This window comes from Camelus bactrianus, chromosome 27, assembly GCF_048773025.1.
Source record: "Camelus bactrianus isolate YW-2024 breed Bactrian camel chromosome 27, ASM4877302v1, whole genome shotgun sequence".
NCBI lineage: Eukaryota > Metazoa > Chordata > Mammalia > Artiodactyla > Camelidae > Camelus > Camelus bactrianus.
Genome location: NC_133565.1, coordinates 33,092,548 through 33,120,169, shown reverse-complemented (window position 1 = coordinate 33,120,169; position 27,622 = coordinate 33,092,548). Strand labels below are relative to the sequence as shown.

Genomic DNA, 27,622 nt, shown 5'->3' with positions numbered 1-27,622 from the left:
TGGGATCCCCAACTCCCAGACTCCTGGCCTGAGCACCTGCTGCCACCTTGGTCACCCTAGGAAGGCAGGGTGTTGGGGAGGAAAGAACCAGGCAAAACCTTCAGCCTGGGGCTGGCCCAGGAGAGCACAGGGCAGACTGAAGGGGAGGGAGTGACTCTGGGTCTGGGGGTAATTCCAGCCCTGTGGGGTCTGTGAGCCACCCACAAGCTGGGCTCAGATTCAAAGAGGGGAACCATCGTCCCAAGCCTGCCACATTTCCCTCCCCAGTAGTTACTACTCAGGAAAATCTCCCAACAGGCCTGGGAAAACTTCAAAAGGCCTGGGTCCCTAGGCGAGGGGCAGGAGAGAGGGGGACAAAGGGGAGGGGAGGGGAGAAGATGGGGAGTCCTCTGGGGGACATCTGGGTTCCTCTCCATACCCCCCATAGGCCCCACCCTCCATCCCTGGTCCTTAGCCCTGCTCACCATCCCCCTGAATGGCCTCCAACTCCCCTCCCTGCCTCTCACCCCTGTCTCTGGGGCCTCTTTTCACACATCCTTTGGGATTCTAAAACCTTGGAGGGAGCTCAAGAGTTTGTAAGGCACAAATTCCACCCCAGCCCTGTCACTGCCCTGGGATTTGAAAAGCCAAGCTCTGGGGCTAGCAGACAAAGCTCGCCCACCAGTCCCTCTTTGCTCTCCAGCCGTCCCCTGGGCACGCAGCCCGGCCCGGCCAGGCCTGCTGGTCCTGGCAGGAGCAAGTACCTGTCTTCACTGAGGCACCACCTCCCCCGCCCTCCAGCCTCCTGGCCACACACATCCATCACCACAGGCTTATCCCCCCCGGGGTCTTACTTGATCAGATTTCCCGCCCAGAATGGACCCCCTGAAGGCAGAGAGGCTGGAGGCTGTTCCAAGTCAGGCCTCTCAGGGGAAGTGGGTGGGTGGGGGCAGGTAGTGGAGGCTGGGAAGGGGGAAAGGCCTGCTCTTGAGGTGTGGGGAGAGGTGGGGTGCAGGGGCTGAGCCCAGGGCCACGGCTCGGCAGGCAGCGCACTGCTCAGGAGCTGTGGGTTCAGCTCCCACTACTGCCTCACGCTCCGGGAGCTCTGCTGAGCGCTTCTTCAGCTCCAAGGCTGGAAGTTTGAGAGGACCAGGGACAGTGTGTGATGCTCCTACCGGCAGGAGGTGCCAGATCGTGAACAGGAGCCCCGCACCCTCACCCCCTGACCAGAATGGCTTTGAAGGCAAGGAGCAGGCCCAGATAAATAAATAGCTTGTTTATTAGTAATATGTTACATTATTAAAGTGCATTGAGAAGAGATGCAGGGGCCAAAGCTGGAAGGCCACCAGCCCCAGGCCCTGCCCCAGGCTGGCCAGACACAGCCAGAGAAGGGCCCAGCTCTCTGCTGAAATCCATGGACAGGGCTGGGGCAGAGCCGTCCACCTGGAGAGCATGGCCCAGGCTGTCCCTACAGGAATTCACAGTTTAGCCTAAGTTATAACATGTCCTGAGCTGAAGGTGGGAGGCTAGGAGCATGGAAGCACAGCCCCTGGGGAAGGGGGCTGAGGGGAGGGGAGGGGGCCCCCCCGCCCCCCAACCCCCAATGCCAAGGGCAGAGTCCTGGAACCTCCCCCTGAGGACCCGGCTCCTCCTTCTAAATGAACACGGTGAACCTAGGGCTCAGTTTTCTCCATTCTCCCCTGTCTCCCTCACCCCACCCCTCCCATAACCACCCCATGGCGGGGGCTTGGACGACGTCCCCCTCAGACTGGGCTCCCAGGGCAGAGCCAGCTCATGCCACTCTCGTCGAACCCATGCCCATCCCTGGACTCATCCCGTCCCCAGGAGCCACAGACTGGGACCCCCCATGACCCATCCCTTCCCCAGCCCCTCCCTTCCCCACCCCACCCCCAGCATGTAGTTTTGGTATTTCATACAGATGCAGTCAGAAGTAGCTATACATGAAATAAGCCTAACATAAAAATAGAGCTTTTTCCGTCCTTCTGTCCGGAAAGCAAACATCCTTCAATAAACATGCAAGGCAGCTGCCTAGTGGGATCCAGGGCTGGCGAGGTGGCCACAGAGGGCAGCCCTGGGCCTGCAGGAACACTAGCCACCCCCAGCCATGGCAGGAGGGAGGATGAGGGGGCAATTTGGGTATCAAAGTCCAGAAGGACTCAGGCCTCAGCCCAAAGGTCCAGAGATGGGGCCCAACTCCCCTTTCTAAACCCTACTCTCTGGCCCAAAGGCTCTTGGGCCAAGAGCCACCTCTGCATTTAGTCAAGTTTGAGAAGGAGTTTTTGAAAAATAGTCGCCAGAAGATAAAATCGTGGGTCATCAATGCCCCAGCTTCACAGTCAGAGCCTGCTTTCTCTGGCCCAAACCACCCCCAACCCCACCGGGGCCCAGCAGCCGCCTGCGGCTGGCCATCTCCAGGCCTGGCGTCCTCCACTGGGTTATGCAGTCCCCCTGGAAGAAGTGACAGGCAAGGAGCTCTGGGCCCAGCCAGTTCTGAGTGTGGGATTTTTCTAGGGCCTTGGGGCTGCCGAAGCCTGCAGCATGCCAACCCTAGGAGGCCCTAATGGACCAGCAGGCCAAGAGCAAGTGTGGGCAGGATGCTCAGCCAGAGGGAGGCAGCCAGGGCGCAGGTGTGGCCCAGCAGGTGCGAGGCCATGGCACCGTCCTCACGCAGTAGCTCCCAGTGCTGAGCCTCGTGGAGGTAGGAGCCCTCCTGGGCCTCGCAGTAGTAGTGGCCGTACTGGAGGTCCGTGAGGTTCTCAATGAACAAGATGCAGTTGGGGCTCTGGTGGCCGGGCTCACAGCTCTGCTCCACATTCTTCTCATGGCGCCATGAGTAGGTGGCGTGGCGGGACTCCATGGGGCAGCTCAGATAGTAGCGAGAGTTCTGGGCCAGGGAAACCTTCTGCAGTGGGGCCTCTTCTGGGGAGGGATGGGGAGGTAGCTGTAAGGAAGGGCTGAGGGCTCCCAGGGCAGGCTCCCAGGCAGGACTCCCATGGATGGGCCTCCAAACCCAAGGTTTCTAAGTGAACACGGGGAAACTAGCACCCAGTCTCCTCCTTCCTCTCCACTGCCTCCCTCACCCCACCCCTCACGGTCACCCCCACACCAAGGGGGATCCTTCCACAGCACTGTCCTGCCCCATCTGTCTGGGCCCCCAGGACCAGACTATGCCTCCCTCAGACAGGGCAGTTGGGGCATGGCTGTACCACCCTCACTGGACTGCGGCCTCCGGGCGGGGCCAGCGCAGGTACCTGGCTTTGGGTTGGGGCACTCCCTGTGTGGCTCGGTTGGATTGATGGACTGCAGCACTGGCCTGGAGTTGGAAGAAAGAAAGAGGCTAAGCAGACAGGAGGCCACCGGCCGGGCCCCTTCCCTGTCCTCAGCCCTCACCCAGTGTCAGCTGTGATGCCCACCCAGAGGAGGGTCCGGCCAGAAGGGATGCCTCCCGTAGCCCATCGACCCCCACTGCTGTGTCCCCCTTCTCTGAGGGACAAGGGATCCCAGACAACATACCCTTGGGAGCTGTAGATGGAGATGCAGCGGTCCTGGTACCAGCCGCAGTAGGGATCTCGAGCCATGAGGCAGCCGTGGCAGCCCCCGTTGTAGACCTCACACAGGTCCAAGGGCACCTGGCTCACCTCCCACTGGGAGCTCACATACAGTTTCCGCTGGAAGGAGAGAAGACTGGGTCAGGTCAGGGCCCCCAGTCCAACTGAGTTCTAAGCCCTAGGCCCTAGGGCCCAGAGGCTCCAAAAAGGACATGCAGTTCACATGCAGAGGAGCTCTGTCCTCAGCTGGCCTTCACTGGGCAGCCCCACAGGGCAGGGTAAGAAGGCTCACCCGGTCAGCGTCCAGCGACATGGCCTGGATGGCGGCCGCTCGGTGGAAGGGCTGGATCTCCAAGATGTTGAAGACAAGGCTGTGTTCCCGGTCCCCTGACTCCACCACCTTGTGGATGGTGCCCTTGTCTGTGGGTGAGGGTCACAGGGTCAGCGGGCGGGAGTCCCACCACGGATCCAGGCAGCCTCCCTCTGGACTAAGCTAATCAGGAAAGACCCACTTCAGGGAGGGCTGGGAAGCTATGGCTCAGGTGAGGGTCATAGGACTGGGCCAGGGAGGCCAGCCCAGGAGGCTCAGGGCTTCCCAAGGCCGCAGGCAAAACCGGAGCATGAAGAACAAAACCAGCAGTCCCACACACCCCCAAGCACTGTGTCAAGCTGCTACATTTAGCTACACGCATTAGCATTACGTCCTTTAACCCTCCACAGCCCTGGGAGGTGGGTATTATCTTCCCCACTTCACAGATAAGGAAACTTGCTCAGGGTCACACAGCTAGTGACTGGAATCCAGAGGGGTCAGAATCCCACTCTTCAACTTCTTCTATAAACTCTGCTTCCTGGACTCTTTGGGATTTGTCTTCTTTGAATAAATTTTTTATTTTGGAATAATTTCAGACTTACAAAAAAGTTACAAAGATAGTACAGAGAGTTCCCGTACACCCTTCGCCCAGTTTCCCTCAACGTTACCGTTTTATGTAACTGCAGCATTTGTCACGGCTGAGCAGTTGACGCCAATACATCATTATTAACTCAACTACAGACTTTACTGGGATTTCACAGGTTTTTCCACTAATGTCCTTTGTTCCAGGATCCAATCCAGGATTCTGACTGCAAGCAGTCTGGGGAATTTTTAAATTTTTATAAAATCTCAGATCTGAAAAGGACCTTAGGTTCCACAAAGGGATTCCCAAGGCCACACACTGGGCTGCCTGCCTCGGAGCCCAGTGCTCTGCATTCTCACCTGTCAGGGATTTACGGGCAACCTGACCTCTGGGTCCTCCCAATCCCACCTCACCAGCTGTCCCAATTTCTAGAATAGCCTACCTCCCTCTCCCACTGTCCCAATTTCCCAGGGCATCACTTGCCCCCAAAAAAGCAGTCAGATGATCGGATGATTGTCCGCCTAGGACATTTTGTCTATGTGTCTGTGACCCCCTTCAGCAGGCTCTGGGATGTGGCCCCATGCTCCTTTGGCCTGACAAGCTCCCGGCCCAGTCACTACCTTCACATACACACACACACACTGCACTTCACCTCCTCCACCTCAGCCCAGCAGCAGCCTGCCACAGCTTCTCCCAGCTATGAGAGCCTCCCATTCTCTGCAGAGGACTCAGAAAGTTCTCTTTCTTGTCTGACCTCAATCCTTCCCTGCTGCAGGCTCCAAGATGGTATCTCTCTGATGGCCCTCAGGGGGAATGGAGACAAATGCACTTGGCTCCCAGTTCTGCAGGAAAGGGGCCCACAGTTCCCTCAGCCCAAGCCCAGCCTTCCTTGTCCTGGCTCCTGCTCCCAGTCCCACATCATGTGATCCCTTGTCTCCTGCACCTCAATGCTCTGCTGTCCCCCTGGCTGGCTACAACAGCTAGGCCAGCTGCTGCTGGAGCAGAACAAAGACAGGAGCCAAAGGGTGCGGCCACAGAAGGGTAGAGCTCAGTGGTAGAGCGCATGCCTATAGCATGCACAAGGTCCTGGGTTCAATCCCTAGTTCCTCCATTAAATAAATAAATACGTAAACCCAATTACCTGCCTCCATCCCACAAAAACAACAACCACCAAAGATCAATTAAAAAACAAACAAACAAACAAACAAACAAAAAATAAAGGGTGCGGCCAGGATGAATGGAAGAGTAAAGAGGTGGGTCTCAGGACTTAGAAACCAGGACTGTTAATGGGAAATTACTCTCCCCAAGACTCCCAGGAGCCAAACAACCTATGAGGCCACCAGGAGAAATCCCCAAGGTGAAGCAGCAGCAGGAAGCCACATGAGGAAGGTGTGAACAACTGAGGAGGGTAGTGCCAGGGGGGGCAGGCATCTGGGGGAGACACTGCCTTTCTGATGGCACCACCACCAGTCTAAGGAGGGCCTGCAGTTCCCCCAACACTGATCTCCATGCTGGCTCCCAGCGCCCTCTGCCCACAGCCTGGGACCAGGAAGCTGCTATAAAGCCAGCTCAGGGCTAGCTCATTCAGGGTCAGTGAGTTCCCGGAGTGCAGGGACATCTCGCAGGGCATCCCACCCAGCTTTCAGAGTCAGCAAGACCCTGCTCTCCTAGAGGAAGAGGGAAAGGAAGAGGAGCAGCCCCTGCAGTCCTCTGCAAGACCCTGCAATGGCTCTGCTATCTGGCAGTCCTTCATCACATCTCACTATACTCTGTATCCCACATCAAAGGTTCTCTCTCACCTACAGAATCTCAAAGACAAGGAGAGGATCCAATTTCCTCACTTTGCCTAGTGGAGGCCCATGGGACACCCCAGGACCAGCTCCTTCCTCCTGACTTTCCACATCTCTTCCTACCATCTTTAGGAGCCAGACAGTTGGATCAAAGCTGCACCCACATTTCTGCCTCTGAATCTCGGTACCTGCTCTTCTCCCAGCCTATGATGCCTTTCCCTTGTCCCTCTGCCCCACCTCCTCCAGGAAGTTCTCCCTGCATGACTCTTCCACAGCCACACACACTAACTTCTGACAGCTCTGAGTCACTCAGTTCTTCCTTCCAGATATAAAGATCCAACCAGATGTTAATTATCTTATTTTTTATAATTTTCATACCCATTTTTACAAAGCAGACTGGGGGTTCCCAGGGCGGCCCCTCACCTGTGGTTAGGTAAAGCACGTGGAAGGTCTCCCCATTGCTGGCGTGCATGCGGTGGACGACCACTTTCTGGTAGTGGTACTTAGAGTGGAACAGTGGTGTCTTCAGAGGCCCCATGGGCTCCACCCTCTGTACCACCTCGGGGTGACTGTCAGCCACCTGGAAGGTCTCTGTGGGTATCGGCTGCCGGTCTGGGAGGCACTGGTCAAGGAGAATGGGTCCAGATCAGTGGGGTGGCTGGGAGGTGGGGCCGGGGCCTGGGCCATGGTGGGTGTCACTGCTCACCTTGCCAGGCCGAGGATTGGGAAGGCCTGCATGGTAGCCCTTGAGTGAGGAAGTGCGGAAGACCTTGTCAATGTCGCCGAGGGAGTACACGCAGACGGCTGAGTAGTTCCTGGAGGGAAACAGAGACCACTTCAGTGGCAGCCCAGGACCTGCCCACCTCCACTCGCCCAGGCCAGCCTAGCACCAGACAGGGCACAGCTGCAGCCTTCCAACCAAGCTCCCTGGCCTTCAAGGTCCATGGGGGCCAGGACTATCCTGGAGGCCAAGGCCAGTGCCTGAGAATATCAAATACCACTGAAGGAAGGAGGGAGGGAGGAACAGGAGGAGGCAGGGAGGGAAGTTCAACATAATTTCTTTCTGCTGCAATCTAAAACCATAACCTGTATTCTGCCACAAAATCACTGAATGCAGAAGTCAGCCTCGGGGCAGGAGAAATTCCGTGTGCATCCTTGGGATACTATGTCCAAGGAAGCCAGCCCCCTGTTCTTTTCCCAGCCCTCTGGGTCCACCCACACAGAAGCCCCAGAGCAGAGTCTTGGATCCCCACTCTGCCCCCACCCTGTCCCCTACCTCTCCCTACACACACCCAACACTTGCCTGCCTTGTTTTGAATCAATGAGAGTGATTAAGAGGTGTGAATTATCAGGCGCAGGCAATGTCTGAGTGGGTGTGATAGCGCCCAGCACCCCGAGAGGCCTCAGCAGCCTCTTCCCAGGGCCCAGCACCCGCTCTGAGCACACCGCTGGCGGACATACAGGCACAGCCGTGAGCACACATCCAGCACGTGCTCACACGCCCGCCTGGACAGACTCACACAGCAGCACACGCATCTCCCTGAGCACTGTTTGTCCTCCCACCCCAGGCCCAGAGAGGAGTCCCTTGAGCCTGGAGTCCGTGCTCTCGCCACTGCATTGTCCCTCAGCAGGGCCCAAACCCTCTAATCCCCACTGGACACGTAACTAATGCCAGTACCAGCCCCAGGACGAGCGTCACTCACCAGGGGTTGGAGAAAACGCCATAGACCCTCGTGTCCCTCCACTGGCCGTTAGGGTCAGGGAGCAGGAAGACGTCCTGCAGTCTGTTGAAGTTCTTGTTGGTAGCGGCGTCGCTGCACACCAGCATGGCTTTCAGGAAGGTGTTCCACTTGGAGACAGACAGCGAACTCTCGCCACCCTGGTCCCCCTAGAAGGGTGGTGGGGGGAGGAGCCCCCTTAGTACCCACTTGGGCCGTCCCACACCCAGGGCTCCTGCTCCCAGGCTTCTAAGGGGGAAGGGAGGCTCTGAAAGGGGCCGGGACCTGCCAGGGGATGAGGCTGAGGTGCCCCATGACTCAGGCCATGTTCTTGGGCCGGGCTCCGTGGGGACCTGCAGGGTGCGGATGTCAGGTCCCCACAGGGTGCACTGGCTCAGACACATCTGTCCATTCTCACATATTCACGTTCACACACACGACACAGACCTGAACATCCCAGCACCTTCACACGTGAAAGACACACACGTCAACACACTCTCATACTCAGGCACATGCCCACACACACTCTCACAGGAAAACACACATTTGTACCCTCACACAGACACATGAGCCCAACCATCTTTACTCACTCACAGATGCACGGACCCTCCCGTGCACACATTTCCTCCCACAGTTCCACAGTCTCACTCACAGTTTGCACACAGGCACTCATCCACTCACGCGCTCCTACTCAGGCACAGACACATACCCTTGCCCACTCAGCGCCCACTCACCTTGCACAGCTGGGCCACGCGGGACACGTTGAGAGGGGCCTCGGGATTCTTGTCAGGATTGTCCTCTCGGAAAAAGTAGTAGATCTTGTCATCGTAGGCGTGGTCTTGGTGCACGATGGTGGCCTTGATGAACTGCGGGTCTGCCAGGGACAGAGGTGAATGGGTGCGAGGCTGGGAGCCTCTCAGAGGACGCACTCCAACCCTGTACACCCCCTGAGTCTGCACAAACAAACCCGGGCCAAATCAGACCTGGAATAAAACTCAGAACATCGGGCCCAACTCCCCAAGGCGTTGAACAACCCCACACCTGTTTTGCCCTCTCCTACAAAGATGTCATTGGCCCAGGAGCAATGATTTCATGCCTGGGGACTCAAGGGAGGTCCCTGGGGGCCCCTACGTCACTTCTGCCTAATTGGCGGAGCCTTAATGAGGAGGGAGGGGGTGTTGCCCCCACATGAGCTCAGCAGAGGGACACACTAGGGCTCCTGGGGACCCCACACTGGGCCTGGGGCTTCCTCTGTTTTGTTCCCAGAGGGTGCTGGGCCATCCTGCATCCACATCTTTGTCTCTGCTGTTCCCCTGCTCCCTGCCAGGCCAACCTCCTCAGCCCTGCCTACACAGGACTGTACCAAGCTCCCACTTTGCCAACTGGCCTGTGGCCCCAGCGGCCCTTGGGAAGCCTTCCCCGGAACCTGAGGAGCCCAGCCGCCTCCCTGGGCGTTCGCACCCCTTCACCCAGCCCAGCCCAGCCCAGCCAGAGGCTGACTCACTTTGCATGACAGTATCGCTGGTGTACAGCTCGATCTCGCCCTTGATTCGGCGGAACCGAGGGATCTTCCCATTGTATTCCTGCTTTCGGATGGTAGAGTACACTTCGTCCCCTGGGCAAGTGGGAGGGGCATGGTAAGTCCTCCTCCGGGCCTGGGCCCCTGGGCGTGGAGCTGACCACCCTCCCCCAGCCCAGGGCAGCAGCCCTCTAGGGGCCCTCCCGCTCCAGCCACAGCCCTACCGTCAAACAGAACCAAGGAGTTCTCATCTGGGCTGAAGGGCGCATAGCCTTTCCTCTCACCAAGCAACATCACAGTGTCATTTACCTGGGGGAGACCAAGGGGGTCAGAGCACCACGTGATCCCATGGCCACTGCCTCCCATGGGCACCAGCTTCCCCCTCAGGGTGCCCAAACTCCCAGGAATTCTATACAAGGTGAGGCCAGCTTCAGAGTCCCCCAACCCCCTTCCCACCAAGGCAGGGCAGAAGCCCACCCAGACAAGGGTGAGCTGACCAGGTACATGGGGAGGGGCCTTCTCACCAGGATCCAGCAGCTAGGTCGCCGGGCATTGGTGCCGCAGACCAACAGCCCCTCACCCTGCTTCTCCAGGAGCGTGATGTAGTTCTCGCAATCCTGCCCAAGAGAAGGGGAAGGAGAGAGGGTGGTTGGAAGGCCCTGGAAGGCCTACCACTAGGTCCTTCAGTACTGGGGAAGAAGGCGTCAAAAGTCTGAGTACAGAAGCAGCCTCCAAGGAGAGCCCAGAGAGGGCGAGGCTGATTCTAAGCCCCGCCAAGAACAGGGGAAGGGCACAGAGGCCTCGGGGAAGGAGCGTCTCCCCGCAGCCTGGGAACCCTACGGCAGGGCTACCTCTCTCCTCCCAGACTTGGGCTCCCAAGGCAGGGCCACGCCTCCTTCCTCAGACTCTCAGAGAATCTCATCCCTTTTCCAAGGGGCTTAGCCTCCCCTCTGCACCCCTCTCCCCCACTCACCCGCTTGTCTCGGCAGGACCCCTTCGTGGAGTTAATGTTCACCTGGGGAGAATGAGGGGAACATTAGTCCACTCTGCCAGGGGCAAGATGCCCCTGTAAGTGCTTTCCAAGCATCTTCAGGACAAGCTCATTTGGCAGATAAGCAACTAGGGCTCTGAGAGGGGGAGTGAGTTACCCAAGATCACACAGGCTGCTCAGCCTAATAACAGGGCCCAAAGCCCAGAGCTCATGGGCCAGACCAGAGGCAAGGGCCAGGGGGTTCTGCAGCCTGGGAGCTTCCTGCCTGGGCCTCCCCAGTCAGTGCCAACCACCCAGCCAGGTGCATGAGCTCCAGCTTTTCTCCACACCATCCCAATACCCACGCCAATCAGACCACCTTCAGGGAGCCTCCCCCAGGGATCATTTATGGGATATGGTAGGTGGTGGATCAGTTTCAGAAGAGATGCCAGCTCTCATGGGTTCCCTGAGGCCCCTCACCAAGGCCAGAGGGGAGATAGGAGGGATCGGGAAGGGAGAAGAGAGAAGGGGACCGGGAGATGGGTCCAGGCTCACCATGTGTACAGAGGCGTTCTTGCCCTTGGGGAAATCAAAGAGATAGAGCTTGCTGCGTCCCCCAACCCACACGGAGGAGCTGCCAGGCTCATGGAAAAGCACTGTGTGCGGCTCAGCTGGGCCGAAGTCTATGTGGTCCTGACGCGCATGGCCTAAGAAGGAGACAATTGGCAGAAATGTTGAGGCTGAGCCCTGGGCTAGAAGACCCTGGACCACCCCCTAGGCACACCAGCATCCACCAAGCAACTAGTAGTTAAATCTGGCAAGGGCGGCTCCAGCATTCAGAAAAATGAGGGGTCCTCTGGTGGGGTCCGGCCAGCTATCCTCACCCATAAGCCATGGCCCCTATAACACGTGTGACTTCAGAGCAGAGGCAGGATTTATGGACCTCTGGGGAGAACACACTCCTCACACACACACTCTGCTGTTCTAAAGTGGCTGGGCTCAGGCAGGAGGGACCAGAGCCCCCCAGCTCTGCTCCATGAGACTCTCTGCTGCCCAGCACAGAGCAAGCAGCCACCTCCACCCCCTGCAAGAAGCCCACTTATATTTCAAGTTCCCAGGAATCCCTTTGCTCACAACCCCACCCCCTCCTTCAGGAAGCCCTCTCTGACCCGTTCTGGCCCACCCCATCCCCTTAATGAGCAGGTCAGTATGGAAAGATTAGAGCTGGAAAGGAATCTTAATATCTACTCCGTCCCATTTTACAGATGGAAAAAGAGAGGTCCAGAGAGAAACAGCCCAAGCCCACACGGTCAGTGGCAGGCCATGAACCAGAGCTCCTGCCCCCACGCTGGCTAGTTTCACAGAGATACCAGCTCCCCCAGGGGGAAAGATCAGCCCTCCCTCCACAGCACCTCCGGGACAGTGGGTTCTTCACAGAGCACAGCCTGGGCCTTTAAGCAGAAGGGCTGACCCGGACAATTTTGCCCCGAAAAGAAACTATCTGCAGCCACTGCCTCCAGGGAGATGTCTCATCTCTGGTGACATTGCTGAGGTTGTCCTGGTTGCAGGACTAAATTATAGGGATGGGACAGCCCGCGGCTGTGCCCTCAGCAATCAGGCACAGCCAGCATCCTCCCACCTTATCCAGGAACTCGGCCTGACCGCTATTAACCCAGCTGCAGCCAGCTCAGCAGTGACACCCGAGCAGGACACCCTCCAGCCCAGACAGGAAACGACTGCCATGTCCTCGAGTTTGCCCCAAATCCCCCTTGGTGCCACTTGAGCCATTCCTGCTGATTCTGCATTCAACAGGAACAACGAGCACAGCCCTCCACGCGACCCCCACCTGCATTCCCTTTCCCTCCACGGCCAAGTCGTCCCTGGAAGTGGGCTGTTTTCACCCTGCACCTCAGTTGCGGCCCGGCTCACTGTACAGAGGTGCAGCCCAAGGTCGTACTAGGAGGCAGGACAGACTGGCTCGCCCAGACTATGGGTTCTGAGACGCACTCAGGAAGATGCCAGCACCGTGGGCCACAGAGAAGCGCTGAGCTCTCTGTCTTCGGACTCACCTGGCTCTCCCCAGGTGCTTTGCAAACAGCCTGACAGCTCAGAATTCAGGCCTCCCTGCACTCCGAGGCTGGGCAGGCAGGGGCTGAGAGCCCACTCCCTGCTGGGTAATGAGGGTCTGGCAGGCCCGGGCAGGGCTGGCGGGTCTCAGACCCAGGCTCCCCTCCCCCCAAGCTGGGATAAAATTAGAGCTCTGGGATCATCGGACAAGGCCTTCCTGACTCAGCTCCCTTGCTCTCCTTTCGCCCACAGCCCGAGCAGCAGCCTCCATCCCTGCAGCCTAGCCCACAGTCTAGACAGTCTGTAGACCCCGCTCCAGACCTACTCCCCCAGCCAGCCCGGCGGCCGGGAGAAACTATGTGTCTGTGTCTGAAGACCTTGGGCTGGAGGCCGAGCACTGAAGCCCCACCGGAGGCCAAAGGAGGGGAGCCCCGTGGCTCAAATCATGCTGGCCACCTCCACCAGTCACCTCAGCTCACACCAAGGCCACAGCCCCCAGGCTCAGAGGAGGGGCCTGCACAGCCAACGCACTGCTCCAGTGTGGGGAAAGAGGCTTGTGACGGGGCCCTGAAGAAGCCCTTGTCTGGGGTCACAGGGCCATCCTGTAAGGACGAGATCAGTCCTGCCCCGGGGAGTCTAATCTGATGAGGGAGACAGAGCCTTGCCTTGGGGAGTCTAGCCTAATGGGAGAGACACGGCCCAGCCCTGGAAAGTAAGATTTGTGTGGAAGGCCTGGCCCTACCCTAGAATCCAGCTGGAGGGCAGAAACAACCACACCAAAGCAAGCCTCCACACCGCTCCAGCAAAACTGTTGGTGTAGACCCCAAGGCTGCTCACAAAGTATTTCCGAGAGCACAGAGGAGGGTGAGGGCTGCCTGCTGCCGGATGCTGCACAGGGAGCTGCTGCGCCAGGATGGTCCTGCACAGGTCTGCGAGCGTGAGACCCGTTCCCTTCAAATCCTGGCTGTGGCTGCCAGGGTCAAGGGATGGCAGGAGGCAGGGGCTGCTCACCTCACTCTGCAGAAGAACAAACAGGAGCCCTGGAGCATTGCCTCCCTTGACCCCGAGGCACCCGCCCCCCACTCCCGGCTGTGCGCCTGGGATGTGTATGGGGAGATGGCACCAGCTCGGCCCCAGGACGAGGCCTTGGCCCATTCTCCACCCCAGCCCCAGCCCGGCTCCCGCACTGCCCGAGGCCCTCAAAGGGCCTGATTGTGCCGGGGAAGTGTCTGAGCGGCAGCAGCTCGATGAATACATGAAAGGAAGCTTTGTTCAGGTCACAGAAGCGGGGGCTGGGGGCTCAGGGGCAGGAGGGCTGCCTGGAAGTGAAGGCAGCAACCAGCCTTCCCGGCCAGGATCCGTGGCCCCATGGCACCAACACTGAGAGGGCAGGGCCAGGGAAGGTTGGCGGTCAAGGGTCCACCCAAGCAGGGGCTGAGCAAGGCCAGGGCTGCCCCTAAAGAGGCCCAGCCAAGGGAGCAAGTGTCACATCTTTAAATGTGTCTTTTTGTTTCCTTAGGAATCTCAAGGGATGGGGGAGGCAGACCAAAGCTAGATGGGTCAGGAACAGGCAAGAAGAAGACTCCAGGCAGCAGAAACAGCCTGAGAGAACATGGGGAAGCTGACTGTACGGTAGGGACAGAGACCTAATGAGAGAAGAATCGGAAAGGTGGGCTGAAGCCCCAAGCGTGATGCGGGAAGGGAGATGCAGAGGCCCATGGATACACCAACCCACTGCCCATCAGTCTCCAGAGCCGCCGTCTCCTACCTGTGAGCGCGGCCAGGGTCAGGAAAGCCTCCCTCCCTCCTCCAGCACCCCCCACTCCCCCCTCCAAGCTCCCCCTGCCTGACCAGCCCCCTCTGCTTCCTATTCTGCATGTCTAAAAGGAGCACCGTCTGGCACTGTGTCTCCCCCCTCACTCCCCGGCCTGACGCATTAGTGGCTGACTAAGTGGTAGCTAAAAGCTCCCAGAATAACCAGGGGTTCAGACAGGGGAGGGGGCTAGGGTGGGCATGACCCTAGAGGCGGACAAGGCACAAGACCCTCCCCCCCACCCCCATGTGATTCTGAGCCAATTCTGGCTCCTTCTGGACCAAGAAATGGCACACTCAGGCTGCCCTTTACCCAGCTAGACTCCGTGGCCCCCTGTGCCCCCACCTTCCTTCCAGTGGCAGGACGCACAAGGCCCAGCCCAGCCCCGCCCCAGCCAGAGATGAGGGTCAAAAAGATTGCGGGTGTGAGGGGCAGTTCCCCTCCCTGAGTCACAGACCCCCAGCCAGGCCATCCATAAGGCTCTGATCCTGCTGGAAGGAATCAGACCTGATGCTGCTCATAGCCCCCACCCTCCCACCACAATCCCAGTGGCCGACTGGCTGGAACAAGTGTGAATCTGTGTGGGGTGGGTTTTCCTAAAGCAGGCTGCCTGGTGGAGCATCATTCCTCCTCATTCACTCTGGGTGCTGCCACCATCTGGTCTCCGCCATCCCCATACCCTCATTGCTTGTGAGAGAGGGCTGCTCGGGGGAGGGTGGAGTGGTGGCTAGAACGCAGGGGGGCGGTGTTGTTATCTGTCAAGGGTGCAACAAGGGATGGGCCCCACAGTCTGGTCTGGGCAGGGACAGCATTCCAAGCTGACCCACTGACCTGACAGGCCTTGAATGCTAACCTCAAGGAGCCCTTTGAGAGCAGCAATGAGGCGGGCCCTGAGAATGGCAGGAATGCAGTGCCCAGCAGGGAATGCCTGAGTCGTTGCAGCCAGGGAGGCCCAGGCATGGGGCAGGAACCAGGCCAACCTCCGACTGGGGGCTTAATCACATCTGGCAGGAGCCTCCTCCCAAAGTGGTACCCCACCCTGAATCCCCGGGCCCACCTCACACCTTCACCAGAAGAAGAGGGAAGGCCCATGAGGGGCCTAAGAATTAGGCCTTTCCACCTTTTGGAACCCACACCCCACAGGTCAAGGTGGAAGGAAAGAGAAAAGTCACTGAATTGAGGGGTCATGGAGGCCACAGAGCCTGTGCCACTGGCCCAAGGCACAGAGCAGGGGCAGCAGAGGCAGGGCCAGGCTGTAGTTCAGGCTCTCTGAGCCTGGCAGGACAAGGTTCCCGACAGCTGCCTGGCAGGGGTACAGCCAGTGTGCAGGGCAGGTGGCGCAAGACAGGGCGGGCCCTTGAGGCAGTGCTTAGCTCCCGGGGGCTGGGGGTGTGCCTCTCCTTATCAGCTGTGGGAACAGTGTGCTGGGCCAGGGAGGAGCATCTTCCCACCCACCAAGGTCAGCCAGGCACGGGAGGGGAACATACCTCAGGTGTGGGCTCAGCCCTGGTTCCAAAGAGCCTTGTGCTCCCTTTGGCAGCCAGGTGGCTAGTTAGCCGCGACCGTGACCAGGAGCTGGGCCTTCCTGAGTTTGGTTTCCTCCTCTTTGGATTGGAGGAGCTGGTACTTGCTAAGGTCTAGGTTTTATGACCCACCATGATTTTTGGAACAAAACAATCAGGGTGGCAGATTTCCGAGCAAGATGGCAGAGTGGTAGGACCACGAGCTTGCCTCTCCACGCAACTACAGCGAAACCACAACTGAATGCTAAACAACCATCAAAAAAAGACTGGAACCTAGCAAAAAAGATCTTCTGCAACTGGAAACATAAAGAGGGAATCACAGCAGGACGGTAGGAGGGGCGTGCTCATGATATAATTTGGCCCCGTACCTCCCGGGTGGGAGGCCCACAAGCTGAAGATTTGTTAAGTCGCAGAGGCCCTCCCACAGGAGTGAGAGCTCTAAGCCCCACGTCAGTTCCCCCAGCTTGGGTTCCAGCATTGCGAAGAGAAGGTGACCCCAGGACATCCGATTCTGAAGGTCAGCGGGGCTTGGCTCTGGGAGCCTCACGGGACTGGGGGAAACAGAGACTCCATTCGCTTGGGAAGCGTACACGGAAACCCACGTGCACCAGGTCCAAGGGCAGAGGCAGTGATTTCATAGGAACCTGGGCCAGACCTGCCTGTTGGATTTGGAGGGTCTCCTGAGGACGTGGGGGACGGCTGCGGCTCACTCAGGGGACATAAAAGCTGGCGGCGGACATTCCAGGACTGTTCATCTACTTGAGCTTTCCTGGAGGCTGACACCTTGATTGGATCATTAGCACCAAGACCTAGCGCCACCCAACAGCCTGTGGGGAAGCCTCAGGCCAAACAACATACAGGGTGGGAGCACAGCCCCACCCATCAGCAGACTTCCTAAGCAACAGAGGCCTCTAGACACAGCCTTACCCACCAGAGGTCCAGGACCAAGCTTCCCCCAGCAGTGAGCAGGCACTGGCTCCTCCTGCCAGGAAACCTACATAAGCCTCTAGTCCAGCCTCATCCACCAGGGGAAGATACTAGAAATAAGAAAACAATTCCAAAGCCTGTGGAAGGAATCCACGAACACATAGAAAGATAGACAATATGAGGCAGCAAAGGAATATTTCCCAGGCCAAGGCACAAGATAAAATCCCAGAAGAAGAAATAAGTGATGAGGAGATACGTAATTTATCTGAGAAGAGTTTAAAGTAATGATGGCCAAGATGTTCAGAGAACTCAAGACGAATACAGATGCACAGAGTGAAGTTTTTAGCAAAGATTTGGAAAATATAAAGAATACCCAGAGTTGAATAAAATCACTGAAATGAACACTACACTAGAAGGAATCAAGAATAGACTAAATGAGACAGAAGAACAGATCAGTGAGCTAGAAGACAGATTAGTGGAAATCACTACTGCAGAACAGAAAAAAGAATGAAAAGAAATGAGGATAGTTTAAGAGAACTCTGGGACAACATGGAACACTCTAATATTCGCATTACAGGGGTCCCAGAAAGAGGAGAGAGAGAGAGGACCTCAGAAAATTTTTGGAGAGATATCACTGAAAACTTTCCCATTTTGGGAAAGGAAACAGTCACCCAGGTCCAGGAAGCACAGAGAGTACCACACAGAATCAACCCAAAGAGGAGCACACCAAGGCACACAATCATCAAATTGACAAAAATTAAGGATAAGGAGAAAATATTAAAATTAGCAAAAGAAAAGCAACAAATAACATATAAGGGAACTCCCATAAGGTTATCAGCTGATCTTCCAGCAGAAACTCTACAGGCCAGAAGGGAGCAGCACGATATATTTAAAGTGATGAAAAGGGGAAACTTACAACCAAGAACAGTCTATCCACAAGGCTCTTATTCAGACTTGATGGAGAAATCAAAAGCTTCACAGATAAACAAAAGCTAAAAGATTTCAGCACCACCAAACCAGCTTTACAACAAATGTTAAAAGACCTTCTCTAGTCATCAAACCATAAGAAAAGAGAACAAAAAGAAGAAAGAGAAAAAAAAGAGAGAGAGAGAGACCTACGAAGGATTGCTTTGGCTGTTCAAGGTCTTTTGCAGTTCCTTATAAATTTTGGAATTGTTTGTTCTAGTTCTGTGAGGAATGTCTCTGGTATTTTGACGGGAGTTGTGTTGGATCTGTGGATTGCTTTGGGTAGTGTGGCCATTTTGATAGTGTTGATTCTTCCAATCCAAGAGCACAAGAAAATTTTCCATTTCTTGTGTCATTTTGGTTTTCAGAGTATAGGTAACCTCCTTGGTTAAGTTTATTTCTAGGTATTTTGTTGTTTTTGATGGAACAGAAATGTCTCTGCCGGTTACAAATTCTGGTTTCTGAAGCGGAAAAAAAAAGTGAATGAAGGGTCACAAATGGCAAACTATCCTTCTTTTTTATGGGTGAGTTGTATTCCATTACATATATATCTTCACTATCTATTCAACTATTGATGTGCACTTAGGATGCTTCCATATCTTGGCAATTATAAATAATGTTGCTGTTAATAGCAGGGTATATGTTTCTTTTTGAATTAATTCTTATTTTGTGGTTGGCTTTATTCCTTTGATAACTATGTTTAAAAAGCTAAAGCTCTAAACATTCTTAGAAACAATGAACAGTACATATATGTATATTAAAAAATATATGTCCAGTTAAAAAAAAATGATCTATCAAGCCATGAAAGACATGGAAGAAACGTAAAAGACATATTACTAAATGAAAGAAGCCAGTCTGAAAAGGCTACAAACTGTACGATTCCAACCAAATGACCTTCTGGAAAAGGCACAGCTACAGAAACAATAAAAAGATCGTGGTTTCCAGGGGGCTGGGGAGAGGGAGGGATGGAGGGATGAATAGATGGAGCACAAGGGATTTTTAGGGCAATGAAATTATTCTGTATGATACTATAGTGGTGGCTACATGTCTTTATGCATTTGACAAAACCCATAGAATGTACAACACCAAGAGTGAACCCTAGTGTAAACTGTGGACTCTGGTTGATAACATGGACTTTGGTGCCCATGTTGGTTCATCGATTGTACCAAATATGCCACACTGATGAGGGACGTTGAGGGTAGGGGAATATATATGTGCAAACTCTCTGTATTTTCTGCTCAATTCTGTTGTGAACCTGAAACTACTCTAAAAGAATAAAGTCTATTAAAAAAATACAAAAAAAAAAAAAAACCAATCAGGGTGAAGTTCATAGGCATTTGGAGAGAGCAAGCTAAGTGTGTGTGGGGGAGGGAGGGGAGGGCTGAGTCAAGACAGATTTGGGGGCTCGGGAGGGTAAGACTAGCAATGAGGTCCAGCTGGAGTGGGGAGGAGGCTCCAAGCCCAGAGAAGGCAGGAAGCCCATAATGAACTCCACGTCCTGTCCATCTTCCACCCGTTCTTCAGCCCAGCAGGTTCAAAAAGCCCCAGAGTGAGGCCCAAGTCAGCTGGTGGCTCCTTCAAGGGAAAGGATGAACAGAGGTGCAGGGCCTGCCCCTGGGCCCAGAGCCAGGGCAGGGGTGGAGGAGAAGGCAGAGGATGGCTAGACCACCCCAAGTGCAGGGAGGCAGGTGGGACGGGAAGACTGTTGAGAACCAGAAGGTTCCTCGGCTTAGCCTTAGCTGGGATCAGTGGGGGAGGGTGGGAGGGGACAGAGAGCAAAGGCAGTCAGCCAGCACAGCCAGTTAGGGAGAGCTGGCAGGGGCCAGGCTGCCAGGGCTGCATTTCATCAGAAATCAGAGATGCCAAAGGAGGAGGAGGAGGAGGATGACAAAGATGCTACCTACCCACCCACCCCCACCTAACTGTTCATAGCATTTACGATGTGCCAGGCACACTACTCTGCGTGTCAGATGTATTAACTTATAGATGAGGGCAGCCAGACACAGTTGAGTAACTTGCCCAGGATCACACGGCTAAGTGGTAGAGTGGAGGCTGACATTCAGGCAGTCTGACTCTGGAACACCGTGCTCCATAGATAAGCCCTTGGAGGCTTCCAGGCCAGCCTCCCTCATATAAATGAGGAGACTGAGGCCCAGAGCGGGTGGAGCCTGGTCAGAGGCCACTTGGCCAATGGAGGCCTGACATCCATCCATGATGCCCTAAAAAGAAGGTATGTGTAAATGAGCGTGGGTGCGCAGGTCCGAGGTTGTGGGGAGGGGGAACTGAAGGCGTAGGGGTGTAGCCCGGCACTGAGTGCTGACCAGCACATAAGCCTCCCGTGATCTGTGCCCAGAATAGAAGCACTGTGCTGTCTTCGGCAGACCACAGTCAAGGGAGGATGTGCTCAGAGACCCTTCTTTATGACCCAGTCAGCCAAGTTCCCACCCAGCCTGCACTTGCAGACACTTGCCTCCACCCCGCCCCCAGCTCCTCAGCTCAAGAACCCACCGTGGCTCCCAAGTGCTTGTCTCAGCAGAGCCCAACTCTCCTACCCGGCAGTCAAGGCCCACTGATCTCTGCTCATCTCTGACATGGCTGCTTCCCACCTCTCCACACCTTTGCTTGTGCTTTTCCTTCCCCTAACTGCTCTTTCCCCTTCTCTCTGCACGTGGTCTTACCTGTCCTTGAAGATCTAGCCTCAGTCCCCCTGGCTTCAGGAAGCATTCCAGACTGCTCCAGCCCTGAGCCCCGCGCCCCCCTGACCTTGCACCACACACCATCTGGCACACACCATCTTCTCTCAGAGCACGCTGTTTGGTGGAATTTCATCTGGACTGTGGGGTCCTGAAGGTGAAGGCCAGACCTCCTCTTACCCCATGGTCCCCAGGCCAAGCCAGGGCCAGGACTGGGCAGGTGGGGGCAGCTCAGATAGTGGGGAGGACAGCAAACCCAGATGTCAGACAAGGAGGCTCCTGGGCCACTGACAGGGTGCCAAGCTTATCACGGTGACCTTCCTTCCTCACTAGCCTGGCCCAGAGCCCGGGGCCCAGAATTCAAAGAACATGAGCAGCTATCTGTGCCACACTCTGCCCCCATCCCATGCCCCTGCCCCTCACTCTAGCCTGGCTCTTCCTCCTTCCCTAGGAAGTCTTCCCTGGTTGCACCACCCCAAACTGACCTTTCTTGTTCTCACTTCCTGTCACAGTCCTTGGCTGCACAAGGCTCCTGACCTTGCCAGGTGCCCCCCTAGTCACAGGCAGCAGGCCCATCTCTCCAGGCCACTGTCCTCCAAGGGCAAACCCAGGGCGTCTCCTCTTCTCTCCCCCAGAGAAGCTGAACACAGACTTAGGCACAGGGCAGGGACTGGCTGCCCTCTACCTTAAGGGCTACCCCCAGGGGTGCTGGCATAGAGCCTGGGCTCCTGATTGGAGGAAGGGGGTGCAGGAGGCAGGGGAGCCTAATCCCAGGCTGCCGTGACAGTTAAACCCAGATCAGCCCACGCCGTGGGCGCAGATCAGCCTGCCCGTGAGACCTAAGGCCAAGGCCCACTGCCCTGAGGAAAGACCAGAAGAGGTGCGTGGAGCAAGCCCAAATGTAAGGTCCTGAAGGGAGGATAGTCATGGCCCGCGGGGCCCCTATGAGCAGACAGTGCTGGGTCAGGGAGAGTGTGGACTCAGCAGAACTGGTCGAGGAGAGAATGGGCTCAGGCAGCCATCAGCCTGGGGACAGAGCATGAAAACGGACAGACAAGTGAAGGGAGGCCAAACGCTGAGGCCAGGGGCAGGCGCAGGCAGAGGACGCGGCCCTGGTCTCAGCTCTGCCTGTCCCACTGGGTAATGCTGCGCCAGTCCTTGTCATCCCTGGCCTCAGTTTCCCCATCTGTGGAACGTGTGGTTGGCCCAGCTGATCTCTTGACATTTGTTTTCTGACGTCTAGCTGTGTGGGTTGGAGTCATCCAAGAAGGCTCTTTGGAGGAAGTGAAATAGAACTGGCAGAAAGGAGGAGGGTGAGTTGGGTGCTGGGAGGGATGACCAGCAGAGCAGTGACCAGCAAGGCAACAGTGAGCAGGGCAATAGCCCTGAGGCAGAAAAGCGTGGGGAGCTGGGGGATGGTTCCAGGGAAGAACTGTAGGGGATGAGGTGGGTGGGCTGTGTGCTCCAGCACAGTGTCCCAGAGGGATGGAAGGGCCTGGAGGAGGCCAGGGCACAGTCCTGAAGACACAGTAGGGCCCAGGCCAAGCCAGAGGATGGGGATGGAATAAAGGGCTTGGAGGCAGACTGGAGGGGGAGAACCACCCCTGTACCACAAGGGGCAAGAGAGGGACAAATCAAACGGTCCCTCATGGCCTGGGCAGGCTAGGGAAGGGAGAAGCCATGTTCCCTGATGGGGGCGCCCAACAAGAGGCCACAGTCCTCTGTGCTCTAGGAGGACCCTTTCCTCCCCCAGCCCTGGGAGGGAGGAGGCTTCTGGGGCATCCAGGCCTGACCAAAAAAGGAGACCAAGAAAAGGGGAAGCTTTCTGGCCCCAGAGCTCCCAACCAGAGCAGGGGAAGCGTGGTCAGTCTCTTGTGACATAGCTAGACGGTCCCACAGTGGCTGAAATAGAGGACATGGGGCCGGGGGTGGAGGACAGGACATCAGCTGGGGCCCAAGCTGTCAACTCAAGGGCCACCCACTCCTGCCACTGCCCCTGCAGGCCGCTGGCCCCCACCTCCTGGGCTGAGCCTCAGCTTCCCACCTTCCCACCTCAACAGACGGTGCTCAGCTGTCCCTGCTTCTCCCAAGTGCCCAGCCTGGGTAGTGATCCACCCCTGTTAAGGGACTGAAGGTTCCTGGAAGGGGAAGCTGGGCAGAGAAAGGGCATCTGCCCCTCCCATGCTGGCGGGGCCTGGTTGATGCTGGGGGAGCTCCTCCCCCCATGGAGAGTCTCTGCTGAGGCCCTGGCCTCCTTGCTCAGAGAACTCCCGTGGTCAGTCAGGAGTCAAGTGGAAAGCCCTGGTGCCCCTCCCTGGACCCAGCTCCAGCCTCCCATCAGGGAGCTGTGACACTGGTGAGGTCTTCCCTGCCTGCCATGGTCCTGCCTTCTTACTGCTGTGTTGGCTGTGAAGGGTCAGGTGGCCTAGCTCAGATGCCTTCTCATGCAGGAAACCTTCCTGGAGCCCCCAGGCCCAGGCTGACTCAACGTCTCCCCTTTGGGGGCCCCTACATGGCTTCGCTCCTCAGTCTTAGTCATAAGTAGTTGGGTCTGAAATCCTGTCACACCAGGGTACTTCCTTCTGTCCTTCCCCTGCCCCAGCTGACTCCTACTTTTCCTGCCCTCCTGGCTTACCACCTCTTCCAGGAAGCCTTCTCTGATTGTGCAGACTGGGTTATGTATCTCTTCAAGTCCCATAGCTGTCCTCTGTTACAGGCCCTTCCACGTTTCTCTGTAACTGCAGTTCGACCTGTTTGACTGTCCCACCATCTACAATGAGAAGCCTACAGACTCATCTAATTTCTTATCCCTGGTTCCCCAAGCCCAGGACCAGCATAAGGTTGGCCCCAGCAAATGTCAGATGTCAAAAATGCTGAATAATTATGTCTACCCTTGCTACAAACCAAATGAGCCATTTCTTCCAGCTGATCTTCATTCAGCCTTCGGCCTTCCGCTTACAAGAGAAAGATAGGAAAGAACACAAAACTCAAGATTTCCCCTAACTTCCCAGGTTCCGATTTCTCAGCACTGCTAAGGTTTGAGCCACCACAGCCTCTGCCCACCCCAGGAGACAAGGGGATTCGTGCTCTGATAAGCTCCTCCCTATACCTGCTTTGGAAATTTGAGGAAATTGAGGCACAGAAAAAGACAAGCACTTGCCTGGAATCCCACAGAAAATCAGGCCGGAGCTGGGTCTAGAACTAGGCTTCCAATCTCCCATCTCTTTCCCCCACACCATGGTCATCTTGGGCATGTGCCAGCATCCACCCCTACCCTTACCTGCTCTTAGAATCCTCACTATTCAGGACAGAGGGGCTACAGAGCTTGGCAGGAAACTCCCGGTGACATCACCAAGCATCTCTCCCATCTCTCTCGACTTAGAAACCCCCTCTCCTCCTGGGAATTGCCCCCCTACTCTGTTCTGCAGGGGGAGTTCACCTTGAGGGTGATGAATACATCTCAGTTCCCAAGGGGGCAAGGATTTCCACTGGAAATGGTGATGCTTGGGGAGCTCCAGCTGTGACCTCATCCCCTAGAGGAGGTGACAACAACCCCCTGCCCTGGGGAGCGGCCGCATAATGGCTCCCCCAGCATCCACCAAGTCAACAATAACATCCTGTTGTTTAATTGGACAAGGGAGAGCATAGAACCGGCTCAGCTGGACAGGTGGTGACTGGGCTCTGTTTCTCACTGTGGATAGGCTGGCTCACCTCTGACCTCAGAGGTCAGAACCTTCCGGAGCTTTTCCACCTCCTCCAACCAGGGAGAGAATGGGAGAGGGGTACACAGCTTATACAAGCATGCTAACCTCCTGCTGTCACCTGTAACCCACTCCCCTCTAGCCCCTGTTGCAGGAAGGTCAGGACCACACATTCATATCCTTGACTGCCCCATGTGTCAGCAACAGCCCTCGGGGGACAACCTCCAGAGCTCTGGGGAGCTCTGAGGGTCAGAGACAGGTACAGAGCTCAAGGGCACCCAGCACGTCAGTACCAGCACATCCTTCTCTCTGCCCGGAGCCACTCGGGTCAGGTTTCAGCAGCAGAGAAGCATCAATCTCTCTGACAAGCTCAGGTTGGGACCCTCCCAGAACACCCTTACTTAATGTTTCCCTAGGGTTTAGGGGTTCAAGCTGCAGAAAATAAATGACAGAAAGGAGCCCACCATACCTATTCCAGTCCCCACACCTGTCCTGGCTCAAAACTAAAACCCCAACCTAGGCCTCATGGAGATGCTCCAGAACCACCATTGTCCTTGATCTAGTCCTTTCTGGAGGCTGGCACCCCCATCCCCCCATTCATGGGCAAACAGGGACCTACGCCTACAGCAAGGCTGGGAGAGTCCACCTCTCACCCCACTTCTGGGTGTGCCCTGCCCAAGCCCATTCCTGTCCGACTGCCATGTGTCACCCCATAGGAAATAGGAGGCAGCTGTCAGGCAGGCATACCATCACCAGCTGGTGGTCCTGGGGGACAGGAAGATGTCAGGGTCTGGCCAGCGGGGCACCTGGCACTGGTGAAGAAGACCACAGACTACCCTTGAACACAATGGGTGAGGTGTTGGCAGACCCGAGAAGGGGTCAATAGTGCATTACCAAGCAGAGGGCACAGCCAAGTGTAGCTACAATAGTGAACTGTGTGCAGGGGAAAGAGCACTTTGAAAGTGGGTAAGAGGACAGAAAGCAGCTTTAAATAGCCTCAGGGTGGGGACTAAGTGCCTGAGATGGGGAGGCAGCGTTAAGTACTAAGAGGTGGGTGTGCATTAAGTATGTGGGGGGGGTGTCTTGGGAAGACTTGGGTGGGGGGAGCGGGGTGGCAAGCAGAGCCAAATGCAAGGGCTTTGGTGCAGGGGGAGATTCCAGAACTCTCAGATGCGACCATTCATTCTCTGCAGAGTATACAAATGCTGTGTTGTCCAAGACAGCCAAGGGGACTGGGGCAAGGCAAAGATGCTGTGAAGGCAGAGGAAGCCCAGGCTGGAGCGGGCATGACTGAGGGGTATGCAGGTGTCCACTATGAGTAGATGACCAGAGGTCTACTGCTCTGTTCCACTTCCACCAGGAATATCTCTGGCTGGGTAGCAGAGCTCACCCCTAGAGTGCCCACTTCATGGCCAAAAAATGGCCTAAATCCTTCTCGCCTTCCTAACCCAGAACAAGCACTGGTCCTATGCCAGATCAGAGCCCCCTGCCTGCATTGTGAGGGCACACAATGCGGAGTGACCTTGGGCGAGTCACATTCCTTCTGCTGCAGCCGCAGTTCAAGCCACTCATTTTGCCTGTGGGTTTTTTTCCCTCTCTCTGCTAAGAATACCTGCCCCAGATAATGCTCAGGTTCTGGCAATCCCTGCAAACCGCCTCAGGCATCAAAGGGCTCCAGGAGGGGCCAGATCTACCAGTCCCCCCAACCCCCACCGCCAGTCCACCACCAGCAAAGGGGGGCCGCTGCGCCGCCAAATTTGGGGACAGAGCCCAGTCGGCCTGGGGGCGGGGAAGCATTTGTGTGCAATGCAGGGGAAGGGAGCTCAGTTCCTCGCAGCAGAAAACCTCAAACCCCACCTAGTCGGCTTTCTGACCCATTGTACAGGGGTCTAAACTGAGGCGCCCCCGGGGGAGACTCCGGTTCCCCAGGTTCACAAATCCACCAGGGCCCCAAAACTGCACCCGCTCCCCAGATCCGCTGCCTGGGGGTCCCAATGGCCGCGCCCTACCCAACGGGCACTGCCCCCCACGCTGGCGCCGATTACTGGTGACAACTGCCACGTGCGGACAAGGGGGGAGCGGTCGGTCCCGGCATTGCAGAGGCAGCGCCCGGGTGCCCCAAGCCTCCGCACCGCACCATGTCCAGGTTCACCACAGGGTGCCCACCCCTCTACCTGGCCCGCGCTCTGGACCGGGGCGAGGGCGGGGGCAGGCAGCGGGGTCTTTGTTCCCGCAGCCGAAGCGCAGCGGCGGCGGCGGCGGCAAAGGGTCCGCGCCCCCCTTGCCGGCCCAGCCTGCGCCCCGCGCGACAACGGAGCCAGCAGCTCAGGAAGAGAGGACCTGGGTGGGGGTCTCGGCGGGAGAAAGGATCCTGTACAGAGGGCCAGGCACTGGAGGACAGAGAGCGCCTTGGGGCCGAGAGAGGGGCCCTCTCTCTCCCTCTGCGCTCCGGCGCTCCGGCTCCCGGCAGCGGGCGGACTTGGAGCGACTTAGCCCGGGCTCCGGCCCCCGCCGCTCGCTCACAGCAGCGTTAGAGCGTTAGAGCCCGCTCCGGTGTGGCAGCGCGCACGTTCACACACTCACCCAGACCCACACGCTAGCCGCGGGGACAGCCCGGGACCCGCAGAGCCGCGCGCACGCACTCCCTCTGGTGCGGCACACTCCGCGCCCGCCCCGCGCGGCATCGGATCCCGCGCCCCGCCGCTCGCGTGGCGCCTCCTACCTCTCCAGACAGTGGAGATGCGGGGTGCGCTCCTCGGGTGGCCTTGGGAGGCGGCGGCCGTCCAGAGCAGCAGCAGCAGCCGCCGCAGCGAGAGCCGGGACCAAGCCAGCGGACCGGGAACGCAAGTGCGCGGGGCGCCGAGGGCGGCGCATCCGGGCGGAGGCGGTGTCATCCCGCGGCCCCGGAGCGACGGCGGAGAGCAGCCGAGACTGAGCCAGCGCCCGACCGCAGGCTGATCCCAGCACTAGGAGGCGGAGTCAAACGCCTGACCCCACCCCGCCCCTCCCCCGTCCACCGCAGCCTTCTTCCCCTCCCGGCAGAAGGGACCTTCGCCAGGGATCCCTTCACTACCCCTTCCCCGGCAACTCCACGGGGACAACCCGGGTGGGCGGGGGCAAGACAGACTTAATGGTCTTCTGTGCTAGACGCCAGGCCGCGTCCCCTCTCAGGGCCTTAGATTCACTCCCCACCACTTCATGAGAAGATCGGCCTAAAAGTCGGGGAGGACCTCTCCGAGGGCACAGACAGCCTCACTAATGGCCAGCTAAATATTTGGACCCTGGAGGCTGTGGTTGTCAGACGGCAGGCTGGCCTGAGTGGTTAGGCTCCCCTGAGCCTATAAGCAGGAGCACGATGCTTTCTTCCAAGGAGGGGTGGTTTCAAGCATAGGGTCGATGATCTGTGGGGAGCATTTAGAGCCCCATCCAGGCTCTGCTGTGAGAACATGGAATTTTCATCTTGGCCTGGCTCCCTCCCCTCCCTTCTCCTCCCT

The 27,622-nt window shown here is 57.0% G+C and overlaps 1 protein-coding gene across 1 annotated transcript; it reads right to left on the bottom strand.

Annotated features, from left to right (window-relative positions):
• Positions 1-1,240: 1,240 nt before the first annotated feature.
• Positions 1,241-27,083, bottom strand: SEMA7A (semaphorin 7A (JohnMiltonHagen blood group)). The gene is made up of 14 exons (XM_074353885.1): positions 26,851-27,083; positions 10,994-11,145; positions 10,442-10,483; positions 9,993-10,085; positions 9,693-9,777; positions 9,454-9,564; positions 8,684-8,823; positions 7,935-8,119; positions 6,938-7,046; positions 6,655-6,853; positions 3,841-3,968; positions 3,514-3,668; positions 3,252-3,313; positions 1,241-2,919 (listed from the first exon to the last, which is right to left on the bottom strand). Exons 1-14 carry the CDS (start codon positions 27,020-27,022, stop codon positions 2,558-2,560), a joined length of 1,995 nt encoding a protein of 664 aa, XP_074209986.1. The 5' UTR covers positions 27,023-27,083; the 3' UTR covers positions 1,241-2,557.
• Positions 27,084-27,622: the final 539 nt, after the last annotated feature.

Bases quoted from the DNA above. Each gene is read 5' to 3' on its own strand.
- SEMA7A (XM_074353885.1), bottom strand. From the start codon at position 27,022: ATGACACCGCCTCCGCCCGGATGCGCCGCCCTCGGCGCCCCGCGCACT. The intron at 6,854-6,937 runs GTGAGCAGTGAC...CTCCTTGACCAG, and splicing joins CCAATCCTCGGCCTGGCAAG to TGCCTCCCAGACCGGCAGCC. The intron at 3,669-3,840 runs GTGAGCCTTCTT...CTCTCCTTCCAG, and splicing joins TGTCGCTGGACGCTGACCGG to CGGAAACTGTATGTGAGCTC.